Source organism: Ranitomeya variabilis, chromosome 2 (assembly GCF_051348905.1).
Source record: "Ranitomeya variabilis isolate aRanVar5 chromosome 2, aRanVar5.hap1, whole genome shotgun sequence".
Lineage (NCBI taxonomy): Eukaryota > Metazoa > Chordata > Amphibia > Anura > Dendrobatidae > Ranitomeya > Ranitomeya variabilis.
In genome coordinates this window covers 173,636,934-173,653,394 of record NC_135233.1, presented here as the reverse complement: position 1 = coordinate 173,653,394, position 16,461 = coordinate 173,636,934, and the positions used below count along the sequence as shown (strand labels likewise).

General features: G+C 43.8%; 1 protein-coding gene across 2 annotated transcripts in view; it reads right to left on the bottom strand.

Annotated features, from left to right (window-relative positions):
• The window catches only part of LOC143804781 (pecanex-like protein 2), a 1,087,275-nt gene that overhangs the window by 47,102 nt on the left and 1,023,712 nt on the right, over positions 1–16,461 (bottom strand). For both annotated transcript variants that reach the window (XM_077283212.1, XM_077283213.1), the window contains one exon: positions 447–637. In XM_077283212.1, coding sequence (XP_077139327.1) covers positions 447–637 — 191 coding nt within the window. The remainder of the gene's footprint in view (positions 1–446; positions 638–16,461) is intronic.

The window sequence follows — 16,461 nt, the reverse complement described above, 5'->3', positions numbered from 1 at the left end:
ATGGTTATAAACCAATGTATTACTTGTAATCATGTATATATCATTTTCACATGTCACTTTCACCATCATGTGTTCAACCACTCCCCAATCCTTATTAAAAGGAAGTGTTGTAACACCCTGCCTAACATGGACCTGTAGAAGTGCAGTAACAGCGCAAAACGGCTGTCATCCATCAGGCTGTTCACCTGCTCACTCCCCTGATTCCTGCACATTCAACCATGCACTTTATTGAGATGTTGATATCATCCAATATGGATTAAAGGAATTCAACAAGAAAGACCGGGTGAGTGCTCCATCTCTTTTCTTCTTGTCTGTGGAAGATAGATAGATAATATAGTTTCCCATTTCAGTATCTGAGTATCTATTTATGTGGTTACACATGTACTCTGGTTGAATGTCTATGTTTTCTGTTACACTTACTGTACATTTAAATAACAAAGTTCTACCTTTCATTTGATGGGCTTTATTCTCCAATGATCGAGCCCCTGAGTCTTTATGACAAGCATTTGATGATTTTCTTAAACTCTCACTGGTATTGCTTTCTGAGTTGATGGTTGCTGATGACAAACCACCTTCACAGTCAACCTCTTCATTAATGCTTCCACTATTATGGCTTCTGTCGTAATCTTTTTTCATCCTAAAATAAACAAGCAACACACTTCTAAAATTACTAAATAATTAGCTTTACATTTATTGTAAAAAATTATCACAAAAATATAAGGGGGTAAATTTGTGAAAATCACAGAAAGCCTGTCTTTATTTTCAATTGCAAATGATCAAAGCAAAGCTTTCATTTTAAATGGGCTCTTCAAGAAGGTAATAAAGTGGTGCCCTGTCACATAATTGAAACAGCAGCCCATCCTAGTCATGTGCCAGGACAGACTGTAGTCTGAAGAATCACTGCTTCTGAAACCTCAAATGACAGGAGTAGGACAGTAAGCACATAAACCTCCGTGAGCTGAGAAGTGTATGACAAGAGAAGAAATTCATCTTCTTCTTGGCTGACTGAGTACAAAGGATTTTTTCTCCAGCCTCAGTCCATCATGCTCAGTCAGCCTAGAAGATTTCTTTTTTCTCCTGTCGTGTACTTCTTCAGCAGCTACTACTATGTGTGCTTAAAGCACTACTCTAGCATGTTTTTTATTTCACCACCACCACCTGAGTGAGATCACTAATGTATGTGCCTTATGCCCCTAGTAATATGCTTACCATCCGCTGTCTTCTAATGTTCTGGATTCTGCTCCAGTCTTCTGCTGGATGTGACCAGCCTTTGTTGGGCGAGCCAGAGGTCATGCCTCAATATAAGTTTATGGGAGCCAAAACGAGGCCAGGACAAGGCTGTCATAGACTTACATTGAGAGCTTGTGACTAGCGATAGGCGTGCATGCTCAGCACTGATCAAGGCTCGTTCAAGCATCTTGCTGCTCGATCAGTTCGGCACTCATTCGAGTACCCGGGTACTCGGGAGCCATGCTCAAGTCCCAGCACCACATGTTTGGCAACTGATTTTGAGCCAATAAACATGCATTGATTGCCTGCCAGTCATAGTAATGCCATAGCCATGTTGGCATTACCGCAATTAGCTGGCTACATAGCGTCATATTTAAGATGTGGTGCCGCCATTTTCCTTGCATTGTACGCTGAAATAGCTTAGGGAAAGCTGCAGGAAAAATGACAGTGTAATGGACAGCATACACCTGATTGTGCAATCTTAAACCAACAGCCTTTTTAGGGCTAATGCAAATTTATTCTATTCCATAATACTGCAGTTAGCTGCACTTAGGGTCGGATAAGGTGCTGGAGGAGGAAGAGCCTGTTAGCGGCACTTAGAGCAGAATTGATTGCATAACAGTCCTTGGTGTTGTTACGTTAAACTAAGAGCTCTTTTGGGGGCTAATTCAAATAGATTAAATTCTCTAGTACTACTGCTCATATCTGAAAATAATTTAGGGTTCGGTGGCGGACACATTTGATTGTGTTGCAGCTGTGTGTAAGCATTTTATTTAATCGTATGAACATATATTTTAACATCATATAAGAATAAATAACAAACAATAAACAGTGACTGAAAAGAACAAAGGAACAGAAATCAGAGTCGGATGTCGAGGTTTTCTATGTATGCAATAACATTGTCATTTCCAGTGTATAAGCAATAATCCTTTCACTGACTATTGAAATATATTCTATTATCTCTTAATACTACTCATATGTGAAAATATTTTAGGGTTCGGTGGCGGAGTAGGGATTAACGTATTACAGACATTTTTGCACATTTGATTGCATTACAGACTGTGTTGCTGTCACGTATAAGAAATAATTATTTCACTGACAATTCAACAAGATTCTATTCTCTAATGCTACTGCTGATATCGGAAAAAAAATTAGGGTTCAGTGGCAGATTCGACATTAGCGTATTACAAACATTTCTGCAGGTTTGATTGTGTTCCAAAGTTTATTATTGGAAAAAATATATAGAAAAAGTCAGCTTACTAGCACAAGTGCGCATCCTGCCTGTTGCAAACCAACGCCTCGCAGGGATAAGGGTAAAGCAGCTACAACAGAGAATCCAAAAAGAAAAGGAAATACAGCTAAGGGCGAAGTTTGCTAAAAAAATTTTGAAAATTTTTATTTCAAGCAGATGAAATCATTTAGCTAACATATTCTGTCCAGCACTGTATTGTACTTATGAAACAAGATTAACACTTTTTGACTTGCGTCTTATTCATGATCTAACTGAAAGACCTTGTGTTGTAAAATATATAGTGTTACAAAATTTTCCTACTGGTTAAAGGGAACCTGTCACCCCCAAAATCGATGATGAGCTAAGCCCACCAGCATCAGGGGCTTAGCTACAGCATTCTGGAATGCTGTAGATAAGCCCCCGATGTATCCTGAAAGATAAGAAAAAGAGGTTAGATTATGCTCACCCGGGGGTGGTCCTGCTGCGGTGGGCGTCGAGGTCCGGTCCGGGGCCTCCCATCTTCTTACGATGATGTCCTCTTCTTGTCTTCACGCTGCGGCTCCGGCGCAGGCGTACTTTGTCTGCTCTGTTGAGGGCAGAGCAAAGTACTGCAGGGAAAGGTCAGAGAGACCCGGCACCTGCGCACACTACTCTTGATGTCAGAACAGTGCGAGCAGATAATGCTTCTAGTCTGTTTCCCAACATTACCCTGTCTTTCACACGGTCAAGTCTCGCTAGCCAAGAGTATGGACCACATAATCATAGTAACATAGTTAGCAAGGCCAAAAAAGAGACATTTGTCCATCCAGTTCAGCCTATATTCCGCCAGAATAAATCCCCAGATCTATGTCCTTCTATTCTAAAGAACCTAATAACTGTAAGATACAATATTGTTACGCTCCAGGAAGATATCCAGGAACCCCCTCTCATGAATCCCTCGACTGAGTTCACCATCACCACCTCCTCAGGTAAGGAATTCCAGATTCTCACTGCCTTAACAGTAAAGAATCCTCTTCTATGTTGGTGGAAATACCCTCTCTCCTCCAGATGCAGAGAATGCCTACTTGTGACCGTCACCTTCTTTGGTATAAACAGATCCTCGGAGAGATATTTGTATTGTCGCCTTATATACTTATACATGGTTATTAGATCGCCCCTCAGTCGTCTTTTTTCTAGACTAAATAATCCTAATTTTGCTAATCTCTCTGGGTATTGTAGTTCCCCCATCCTCTTTATTAATTTTGTTGCCCTCCTTTGTACTCGCTCTAGTACCATTATATCCTTCCTGAGCACCGGTGCCCAAAACTGTACACAGTACTCCATGTGCAGTCTATCCAGAGTTTTGTACAGAGGCAGTATAATGCTCTCATCATGTGTATCCAGATCAATTTGAATGCACCCCATGATCCTGTATGCATTGGCAACCGTTGCCTGGCACTGGCTGCTCCAGGTAAGCTTATCATTAACTAGGATCCCCAAGTCCTTCTCCATGTCAGATTTACCCAGTGGTTTCTCGTTCAGTGGGTAATGGTGATATTGATTCCTTCTTTCCATGTGTATAACCTTATATTTATCATTGTTAAACCGCATCTGTCACCATCCGGCCCAAGTTTTCAACTTATCCAGATCCATCTGTAGCAGAATACTATCTTCTCTTGCATTGACTGCTTTACATAGTTTTGCATCATCTGCAAATATCTATATTTTACTGTGTAAACCTTCTACTAGACAATTATTAAATATGTTGAAAAGAATAGGTGCCAACACCGACCCCTGCGGTACCCCACTGGTCACAGCGACCCAGTTATACAATATACCATTTATAACCACCCTCTACTTTCTATCACTAAGCCAGTTACTTAACCATTTACACACATTTTCTCCCAGACCCAGCATTCTCATTTTGTGTACCAACCTATTGTGCGGCACGTTATCAAACACTTTTGAAAAAGTTCTCCCTTCCCCTTTTTTAATTTTGTTGCCCTCCTTTGTACTCGCTCTAGTTCGATTATATCCTTCCTGAGCACCGGTGCCCAAAACTGTACACAGTACTCCATGTGCGATCTAACCAGGGATTTGTATAGAGGCAGTATAATGCTTTCATCATGGGTATCCAGACCTCTTTTAATGCACCCCATGATCGATCCTGTTTGCCTTGGCAGCTGCTGCCTGGCACTGGCTGCTCCAGGTAAGTTTATCATTAACTAGGATCCCCATGTCATTCTCCATGTCAGATTTACCCAGTGGTTTCCCATTCAGTGTGTAATGGTGATATTGATTCCTTCTTCCCATGTGTATAACCTTACATTTATCATTGTTAAACTACATCTGCCACCTTTCAGCCCAAGTTTCCAACTTATCCAGATCCATCTGTAGCAGAATACTATCTTCTCTTGTATTGACTGCTTTACATAGTTTTGTATTATCTGCAAATATTGATATTTTACTGTGTAAACCTTCTACCAGATCATTAATAAATATGTTGAAGAGAACAGGTCCCAATACCGACCCCTGCGGTATCCAGTTAACCCAGTGACCCAGTTAAAGAATATACCATTTATAACCACCCTCTGCTTTCTATCACTAAGCCAGTTACTTAACCATTTACACACATTTTCCCCCAGATCCAGCATTTTAATTTTGTCTATCAATCTCTTGTGTGGCACGGTATCAAACGCTTTTGAAAAATCAAGATATACCATGTCCCATGAATCACCTTGGTCCAGTCTATGGCTTACCTCTTCATAAAAACTGATTAGATTGGTTTGACAGGAGCAATTCCTCATAAACCCATGCTGATATGGAGTTAAACAGTTATTCTCATTGAGATAATCCAGAATACCATCCCTCAGAAACCCTTCAAATATTTTGCCAACAATAGAGGTTAGTCTTACTGGCCAATAAATTCCAGGTTCACTTTTAGAGCCCTTTTTGAATATTGGTACCTCATTTGCTATGTGCCAGTCCTGTGGAACATACCCCATATAGTCCTAAAATATATAAAAAGCTATAGAGTCCTTAAATATAAGAAATAATGGTTTGTCTATTACATTACTTACTTCTCTTAGTACTCGTGGGTGTATGCCATCTGGACCCGGAGATTTATCTATTTTAATGTTATTTAGCCAGTTTCGCACCTCTTCTTGGGTTAGATTGGTGACCCTTAATATAGGGTTTTCTTTGACTCTCGGCATTTCACCTAGCATTTTACTTTCCACTGTGAATACCGTAGAGAAGAAGGTGTTTAATATATTAGCTTTTTCCTCGACATCTAAAACCATTCTTTCCTTACAATTTTTTAAGGGGCCTACACTTTCACTTTTGATTCTTTTGCTATTGATATAGTTGAATAACAGTTTGGGATTAGTTTTACTTTCCTTAGGAATGTGCTTCTCTGTTTCCGTTTTGGCAGCTTTAATTGGTTTTTTAGATAAAGTATTTTTCTCCCTATAGTTTTTTAGAGCTTCAACGTACCATCCTGCTTTAGTAGTTTAAATGTTTTCTTTTTACTGTTAATTGCCCCTTTTACTTATTTGTTTAGCCACATTGGGTTTTTCCTATTTCTTGTCCTTTTATTCCCACAAGCTATAAACCGCTTACAGTGCCTATTTAGGATGTTCTTAAACATTTCCCATTTATTATCTGTATTCTTATTTCTGAGGATATTGTCCCAGTCAACCAGATTAAGGGCATCTCTAAGTTGATCAAACTTTGCCTTCTTCAAGTTCAGTGTTTTTGGAACTCCCTGACAAGTTCCCCAAGCGAAAGACAAGTGAAACCGTACAATATTGCGGTCGCTATTTCCTAGATGTCCGACGACCTGTGGATTTGTTATTCTGTAAGGTCTATTAGATAGTATTAGGTCTAAAAGTGCTGCTCCTCTTGTTGAATTCTGCACCAATTGTGAAAGATCATTTTTCTTGGTTATTAGCAGAAACCTCTTGCCTTTATGGGTTTCGCAGGTCTCTGTTTCCCTGTTAATATCCAAGTAGTTAAAGTCCCCCATAACAGGGACCTCATTATGGATTGCAGCTTCATCTATCTGCCTTAGTAGTAGACTTTCTATGATTTCTGTTATATTTGAGGGTTTGTAACAGACCACAATGAGAATTTTGTTACTATTTTTCTCTACATGTATTTCGACCTATATGGACTCGACATCTTCATTCTATTCACTAATATCCTCCCTTAAAGTGGACTTTAGACAAGACATAAACACAAACCCCTCCTCCTCTCCGATTTTTACAATCCTTTCTAAACAGACTGTAACCCTGTAAGTTAACTGCCCAGTCATAGCTTTCATCTAACCATGTCTCGGTTATTCCCACTATGTCATAGTTACCTGTAGATATTTCAGCTTCTAGTTCTTCCATCTTGTTTGTCAGGCTTCTGGCGTTTGCGAGCATGCAGTTTAAAGGATTTTGTTTTGTTCCAATCTTCTCCCAGTGGATTATTTTAGAAATGTTCTTACCTCCCTTCCTAGCATGTTGTCTTGGGTCTTCTTTGCCACACCTCATATCCTTCATCAATATATTTTCTGGCTTCATGTTCGTGTCTAACGTTTTTCTTCCCGTCCCCTCTTCTTTTAGTTTAACGCCTTCTTGATGAGTGTAGTGAGTCTTTTGGTGAATTTGTGTTTCCCAGGTTTGTTGAGGTGTAATCCATCTCTGGCAAGGAGTCTGTCATACAGGTAATTCACACCGTGGTCCAGGAATCTGAATCCTTGTTGTCTGCGCCATCGTCTTAGCCAGTTGTTCGCATCAAGGATCCTGTTCCATCTCCTGGTGCCATGCCCATCTACTGGATGTATAGAAGAAAAAGCTACCTGTGCATCCAGTTTCTTTACTTTCTTCCCCAACTCTTCAAGTCCTTGCAGATTGTTGGTAGGTCCTTCCTTGCCGTGTCATTGGTGCCAACATGTATCAGAAGAAATGGGTGGACGTCCTTGGAACTGATGAGCTTTGGTATCCTATCGGTTACATTCTTGATCTTTGCACCTGGGAGACAGCATACTTCTCTTGCCTCCCAGGTGCAAGATCCTGATCCTCCTTTCTCTCATCATACTGAGTCCAAGAAGATAAGTAGCCCCATATTTGGACACTTGGAGGAGCTCTTTACCTTTCCATTTATGACTTGTTCTGGCTTGTCACTGTGCAAGTTTCAAGAGGGACATGAGGAGATTGTGTGCGCTGATGCCCAAATGTTCGAGTAGTCACAGAAGAAGCTGACAGTGGTGAATGGCAAGTACAGTCTCAAGAGTTGGATGATGATAAAACACAGTTGCCAACAAGTCATGATAGTAGAAGAAGTCAGTAGGAGAACCAGAGTGAGGAAGTGGAAGATGAGGTGGTGAATGGTGAAGTCACTGACCTAACCTGGCAAGATGGCATGCAGAGCAAGCACAGCAGTGCAGAGGGGGGGGGATCTGCAGCACCGCAATAGGCAGGAAGCGGTAGTGGGGCTGACAGAGGGAAACGGCAGTCAACTATTTTCCAGAGCACCTCCACGCAGTCAGATCCTAGGTTAAGAGTCTGGTGTTCCCCAGTTTGGCGCTTTCTTACAGAAAGTGAGGAAGATTAGAAACCAGACATTTGCCAACTGTGCCTTACCAGGATCAGGAGGGGCCTGATCACTAACAGTCTGACCACCACTAGTATGCTTAGGCACATATCATCCAAGCACCTATCTAGGTGAGTTGAATGCCTGGGTCCTCAATCAATGTCTGTGGTTGACAACATGACACCACTGCCTCTTGCCCTGTGCTGGGTGTTTGCCAATCCCGAGTCCAGAATGCAGGCACGGATGATTCCCATCCGGTACCTGTCATTGCACATACGCAACCAACATCAGCAACCACGTCCACTTCCTTGTCCAAGCGCAGCATTCAGCTGTTCCTACCACAGGCCTATGAACACAAGTGGAAATTTGCAGCCACCCATCCACAACCACAAACACTAAACAGCCACATTTCCAGACATCTTGCACTGGAATGTTGTCATTTAGACATGTGGACACTGAGGCTTTCCACAACCTCTTGGCGTCGGCTGTCCTTTGGTACTCATTCCTCAGCCAACAATATTTCTCCCAGGAAACCATCCACACCCTACACCAACGAATGTACCATAACATAACCAATGCCCTGATCAACGCAGTTACTTGGAAAGTCCACTTAATTGACAAGTGCTTGTGGCCAGGGACGCTACATATCCCTGACTGTACACTGAGTGAACTGTTGTGAACTCTGTGTTCAGGCTCCCTCTTGTGGTCACTGGTGGTATGGTGTGACTTTTGCTTTGGGCTTCCCCTGGTGGCTTTGTCTGTTATCCTGCTGGTCTCTGGCTATCAGCTGGTTCCTTATCCTCTGGGAGGTTCCTATATAGCTCTGTTTTACTTTCACTTGTTGCCGGCTGTCGATGTAATCAGTGCTACTCAGATTCCTTCTGACTACCTTGCTCCCAGTCCATCCAGGATAAGCTAAGTTTTGTTTGCTCATTTTTTGATCAGCAGTGTTTATCATGTTTTCTGTTCCAGCTTGCTAAAATGTAATTCCCTCGCTTGCTGGTTGCTCTAGTGGGCTGAGTTTCTCCCCACACACCGTTAGTTGGTGTGTGGGTTCTTGAAATCTCAGGATGGATATTTTGTAAGGGTTTTTTATTGATCGCATAGACCCCTGCTCTATTTTCTGCTTTCTAGTACTAGTGGGCCTCTTTTGCTGAATCTGATTTCATCCCTGTGTATGTGCCTTCTTCTTACTTCACCGTTAATATTTGTTGGGGGCTTCTGTATCTTTGGGGATTATTTCTCTGGAGGCAAGCGAGGTCTTTCTTTCTCTTTAGGGGTAGCTAGTTCCTCAGGCTGGCTCGAGACGTCTAGGAATTTTTTAGGCACGTTCACCGGCTACCTCTAGTTGTGTTGGATAGGTTCAGATTTGCGATCAGTCCAGTTACCATCTCCCTAGAGCTCGTCCTTAGTTTAATCACTTGCTGATCTATTTGTGATCCTCAGCCACTAGGGATCATAACAGTACAGCCGGCCCATAAAGAGTTAGTTGCATGGCAGAAGCAGGAGAAAAGAAGCCTTGAGAATTTTTTTTTTTTCTTGTTGTTGCCGTGTGTCTAGCTGCTTGCTAGCTTCTCTCCTCCTCTTAATCTTGGTGTGGCTCTGAGTTCAGCTGCTGACATGGATGTCCAGAGCTTGGCTTCCAGTCTGGATCATCTTGCTGCTAGAGTTCAAAGTATTCAGGATTTTGTTGTTCACAGTCCTATGTCTGAGCCTAGGATACCTATTCCGGAGTTGTTTTCTGGAGATAGATCTAGGTTCCTGAATTTTAAGAACAATTGTAAGTTGTTTCTTTCTTTGAAACCTCGTTCCTCTGGTGATGCCATTCAGCAAGTTAAGATTATTATTTCCTTTTTGCGTGGTGACCCTCAAGATTGGGCCTTTGCATTGGCGCCAGGGGATCCTGCATTGCTCAGTGTGGATGCGTTTTTTCTGGGCCTTGGATTGCTCTATGAGGAACCTAATCTTGAGAACCAGGCTGAAAAAGCGTTATTGGCCCTCTCGCAGGGGCAAGATGAAGCAGAGGTGTACTGCCAGAAATTTCGGAAATGGTCGGTGCTTACTCAGTGGAATGAGTGTGCCCTGGCTGCAAATTTCAGAGAAGATCTTTCTGAAGCCATTAAGAATGTCATGGTGGGGTTCCCTACGCCTGCAGGTCTGAATGAGTCAATGACTCTGGCCATTCAGATTGATCGGCGGTTGCGGGAGCGCAAACCTGTGCACCATTTGGCGGTGTCTTCTGAACAGACACCTGAATCTATGCAATGTGACAGAATTCTGACCAGAAGTGAACGGCAAAATTATAGACGGCAAAATGGGTTGTGCTTTTACTGTGGTGACTCAGCTCATGTTATCTCAGCATGCTCTAAGCGCAAAAAAAAGGTTGATAAATCTGTCACCATTGGTACTTTACAGCCTAAGTTCATTTTGTCTGTTACCCTGATTTGTTCCCTGTCATCTTACCCGGTTAATGCCTTTGTAGATTCAGGTGCTGCCCTGAGTCTGATGCATTGGTCATTTGCCAGGCGCTGTGGTTTTGATTTGGAGCCTTTAAAATTCCCTATTCCACTAAGGGGAATTGACTCTACGCCATTGGCTACGAATAGACCTCAGTACTGGACACAAGTGACCATGTGCATGACTCCTGTTCATCAGGAGGTGATTCGCTTTCTTGTATTGCATAATTTGCATGATGTTGTCGTGTTGGGTCTGCCATGGTTGCAGACTCATAACCCAGTCCTGGATTGGAAAGCTATGTCTGTGTCAAGTTGGGGTTGTCAGGGAATTCATGGTGATGCTCCTGTGGTGTCAATTGCTTCGTCCACTCCTTCTGAAGTCCCTACGTTTTTGTCAGACTACCAGGATGTATTTGAGGAGCCCAAACTCAATTCTCTACCTCCTCATAGGGACTGTGATTGTGCTATAAATTTGATTCCTGGTAGTAAGTTTCCTAAGGGACGACTTTTCAATTTATCTGTGCCGGAGCATGCTGCCATGCGGAGTTATATAAAGGAGTCTTTGGAGAAGGGACATATTCGCCCGTCCTCTTCCCCTCTTGGTGCGGGATTCTTTTTTGTGGCTAAGAAGGATGGTTCCCTGAGACCTTGTATTGATTATCGCCTTTTGAATAAAATCACGGTCAAATTTCAGTATCCTTTGCCATTGTTAACTGATTTGTTTGCTCGCATTAGGGGGTCTAGCTGGTTCACCAAGATAGATCTTCGTGGTGCGTATAACCTTGTGCATATAAAACAGGGTGATGAATGGAAGACTGCATTTAATACGCCTGAAGGCCATTTTGAGTACCTGGTGATGCCTTTTGGACTTTCTAATGCTCCTTCAGTCTTTCAGTCCTTTATGCACGACATCTTCCGTGAATATCTGGATAAGTTTATGATTGTGTATCTGGATGATATTCTGTTTTTTTCGGATGATTGTGAGTCTCATGTTAAGCAGGTCAGGATGGTCTTTCAGGTCCTGCGTGACAATGCTTTATTTGTGAAGGGCTCAAAATGTCTTTTTGGAGTCCAGAAGATTTCTTTTTTGGGTTTCATTTTTTCTCCTTCTACTATTGAGATGGACCCAGTCAAGGTTCAGGCTATTCATGACTGGACACAGCCTACATCGGTTAAGAGTCTTCAGAAGTTCTTGGGTTTTGCTCATTTTTACCGTCGCTTCATAGCTAATTTTTCTGGTGTTGTTAAGCCTTTGACGGATTTGACCAAGAAAGGTTCTGATGTGACTAATTGGTCCTCTGCGGCTGTGGAGGCCTTTCGGGAGCTGAAGCACCGGTTTTCTTCGGCTCCGGTCTTATGTCAGCCAGATGTCTCACTTCCCTTCCAGGTGGAGGTTGATGCTTCCGAGATTGGAGCGGGGGCTGTTTTGTCGCAGAGAAGCTCCGATGACTCTGTGATGAAGCCATGTGCTTTCTTTTCAAGAAATTTTTCGCCTGCCGAGCGGAATTATGATGTCGGTAATCGGGAGTTGTTGGCTATGAAGTGGGCATTTGAGGAATGGCGACATTGGCTCGAGGGAGCTAAGCATCGTGTGGTGGTCTTGACTGATCACAAGAATTTGATTTATCTCGAGTCGGCCAAGCGGCTGAATCCCAGACAGGCTCGTTGGTCGTTGTTTTTCTCTCGTTTTGATTTCGTGGTTTCGTACCTGCCTGGTTCGAAGAATGTGAAGGCTGATGCTCTTTCTAGGAGTTTTGTGCCTGACTCTCCTGGAGATTCTTAGCCGGCTGGTATTCTTAGAGAAGGGGTGATTTTGTCTGCCATCTCCCCAGATTTGCGACGCGTGCTGCAAGAGTTTCAGGCGGATAGACCTGATCGCTGTTCACCGGAGAGACTGTTTGTCCCGGATAGATGGACCAACAGAGTCATCTCCGAGGTTCATTCTTCGGTGTTGGCAGGCCATCCTGGAATATTTGGTACCAGAGACTTGGTGGCCAGGTTTTTTTGGTGGCCTTCCTTGTCGCGGGATGTGCGTTCCTTTGTGCAGTCTTGTGGAATTTGTGCTCGGGCTAAGCCTTGCTGTTCTCGAGCCAGTGGTTTGCTGTTACCTTTGCCTGTCCCGAAGAGGCCTTGGATGCACATTTCTATGGATTTTATTTCAGATCTCCCTGTCTCTTAGAGAATGTCTGTCATCTGGGTGGTGTGTGATTGTTTTTCTAAGATGGTCCATTTGGTGCCCTTGCCTAAGTTGCCTTCCTCCTCCGAGTTGGTTCCACTGTTTTTTCAAAATGTGGTTCGTTTGCACGGGATTCCTGAGAACATTGTTTCTGACAGAGGATCCCAGTTTGTGTCTAGATTTTGGCGGACCTTTTGTGCTAAATTGGGCATTGATTTGTCTTTTTCATCGGCATTCCATCCTCAGATGAATGGCCAAACCGAGCGAACTAATCAGACCTTGGAGACTTATTTAAGATGTTTTGTTTCTGCTGATCAGGACGACTGGGTTACTTTTTTGCCGTTGGCCGAGTTTGCCCTTAATAATCGGGCTAGTTCTGCTACTTTGGTTTCTCCTTTCTTTTGTAATTCGGGGTTTCATCCTCGTTTTTCCTCGGGTCAGGTGGAGCCTTCTGACTGTCCTGGAGTGGATGTTGTGGTTGATAGGTTGTATCAGATTTGGAATCATGTGGTGGACAATTTGAAGCTGTCTCAAGAGAAGGCTCAGCTCTTTGCCAACCGCCGTCGCTGTGTGGGTCCCCGACTTCGCGTTGGGGACTTGGTGTGGTTGTCTTCTCGCTTCGTTCCTATGAAGGTCTCCTCTCCTAAGTTCAAGCCTCGGTTTATCGGTCCTTATAAGATTCTGGAAGTCCTTGGCCCTGTGTCATTTCGTCTGGACCTCCCAGCATCATTTGCTATTCATAATGTGTTCCATCGCTCGTTGTTGCGGAGGTATGTGGTGCCTGTGGTTCCTCCGGTTGAGCCTCCTGCCCCGGTGCTGGTTGAGGGAGAATTGGAATACGTGGTGGAGAAGATCTTGGATTCTCATATTTCTAGACGGAGGCTCCAGTATTTGGTTAAATGGAAGGGCTATGGTCAGGAGGATAATTCTTGGGTTGTCGCCTCTGATGTTCATGCAGCCGATTTGGTTCGTGCCTTCCATGTGGCTCATCCCGATCACCCTGGTGGTTTTCATGAGGGTTCGGTGACCCCTCCTCAAGGGGGGGTACTGTTGTGAACTCTGTGTTCAGGCTCCCTCTTGTGGTCACTGGTGGTATGGTGTGACTGTTGCTTTGGGCTCCCCCTGGTGGCTTTGTCTGTTATCCTGCTGGTCTCTGGCTATCAGCTGGTTCGTTATCCTCTGGGAGGTTCCTATATAGCTCTGTTTTACTTTCACTTGTTGCCGGCTGTCGATGTAATCAGTGCTACTCAGATTCCTTCTGACTACCTTGCTCCCAGTCCATCCAGGATAAGCTAAGTTTTGTTTGCTCATTTTTTGATCAGCAGTGTTTATCATGTTTTCTGTTCCAGCTTGCTAAAATGTAATTCCCTCGCTTGCTGGTTGCTCTAGTGGGCTGAGTTTCTCCCCACACACCGTTAGTTGGTGTGTGGGTTCTTGAAATCTCAGGATGGATATTTTGTAAGGGTTTTTTATTGATCGCATAGACCCCTGCTCTATTTTCTGCTTTCTAGTACTAGTGGGCCTCTTTTGCTGAATCTGATTTCATCCCTGTGTATGTGCCTTCTTCTTACTTCACCGTTAATATTTGTTGGGGGCTTCTGTATCTTTGGGGATTATTTCTCTGGAGGCAAGCGAGGTCTTTCTTTCTCTTTAGGGGTAGCTAGTTCCTCAGGATGGCTCGAGACGTCTAGGAATTTTTTAGGCACGTTCACCGGCTACCTCTAGTTGTTTTGGATAGGTTCAGATTTGCGATCAGTCCAGTTACCATCTCCCTAGAGCTCGTCCTTAGTTTAATCACTTGCTGATCTATTTGTGATCCTCAGCCACTAGGGATCATAACAGTGAACCTGCTGGAGGTTTATGTGCTATCGACTCCTAGAATTGTGGGCCCAAGTTCCATTAGGGTTTACCACTTCTCCAATGTCAGTTCCTGCACCCCCTCCTCATCCTCATCCTCCGTCTCAGAATTATCGTCAATATCATTCGCAAGTTGGAAGCACTGTAGCACTGCCTCAGCAAAGCCACAACAGGCTCTGCTTAAAGGGACTCTGTCACCTGAATTTGGAGGGAACAATTTTCAGCCATAGAGGCGGGGTTTTCGGGTGTTTGATTCACCCTTTCCTTACCCGCTGGCTGCATGCTGGCTGCAATATTGGATTGAAGTTCATTCTCTGTCCTCCGTAGTACATGCCTGCACAAGGCAATCTTGTTAAATATAATAAAAAAATAAAAAATAGTTACATACTCACCATCCGTCGGCCCCTCGGATCCAGAACAGGCCTTTCCCGCTCCTCGCAAAGTTTCGGTGACCGCTCCATGCATTGCGATCTCGCAAGATGATGATGTAGCGGTCTCGCGAGACCGCTACGTCATCATCTCGCGAGATCGCAATGCACTCTTGGGACCGGAGCACGCGAGGAGCATCGGTAAACGCTTCACGTGGATCCGGGGGTCCTATATACTACGTGGGCTGTGCAATATACTACGTGGGCTGTGCAAAATACTATGTGGCTGTGCAATATACTGCGTGGGCTGTGCCATACACTACCTGACTGTGCTGTATACTACGTGGGCTGTGTTATATACTACGTGGGCTATGCAATATACTACGTGGGCTGTGCAATATACTACGTGGCTGTGCTATATACTACGTGGCTGTGCTATATACTACGTGGGCTGTGCTATATACTACGTGGGTTGTGCTATATACTACGTGGCTGTGTTATACACTACATGGGCTGTTATATACTACATGGGCTGTGCTATATACTACATGGGCTGTGTTATACACTACGTAGGCTGTTATATACTACATGGGCTGTGTTATACTATGTAGTGTTATACACTACATAGGCTGTGTTATATACTGCGTGCGTGGGCTGTTATATACTACGTGAGCTATGTTATATGCTACGTGGGCTGTTATAAACTACGTGGCTGTGTTATATGCCATCTGGGCTGTTATACACTCCGTGGGCTGTGCTATATACTCCGTGGGCTGTGTTATATACTATGTGGCTGTGCTATATACTACGTGGCTGTGCTATATACTACGTGGCTGTGCTATATACTACGTGGCTGTGCTATATACTACGTGGCCGGCCGCAAACAATGAGCGACAGGTGCAGTCCGGCTGCGAATTGGCGCGGGATGCTAACCACGCTTTGCTAATTGGTAGCGGTTGGCTGAATCCTGTGTATTCAATGTATTATTCTAAAATCTTCATAAATAAACTACATACATATTCTAGAATACCCGATGTGTTAGAATCAGGCTACCATCTAGTAATAATATAAATCTTTTCTTATACCACCTGTAAGATAGCGCTTACTGCGTGTCTTGGGGGACACTCGCTTGGCAGCGGGATAAACGCACACAGGCACAATTTTCTTACAAAAACAGTCTATTTGGTTTATTTCCACATCAGCATAAACCGCAAATTCAGGAACTTGGTAGTATGCAACAGCCTGAACACCGTCTGTACACATTCGGCTTTACAGTGGAACCACAGACGTCTCTCATTGACCCAGGTCAGTATCACTCACGGTTATCAGACGGTCCACTCCGAAGGTATCTCACAGACCTCCTTCCTCTGGCTCAGACTAGCCAGCACTCGCTCCCATGTGCCAAACACACCTCCATTACATAGGCGTAACCACACCCAGGTAACTATCACATGGCTAGTCAGGTGAGCGTGACATCACCACAGGTCCGCAAACACACAATCACATACAGGCTTCATCTTGGGTATTCAGACACATCCGTTTGGGTGGGTTTGTAGGTGGCTGGACCCACCCATCTCTCCAAGC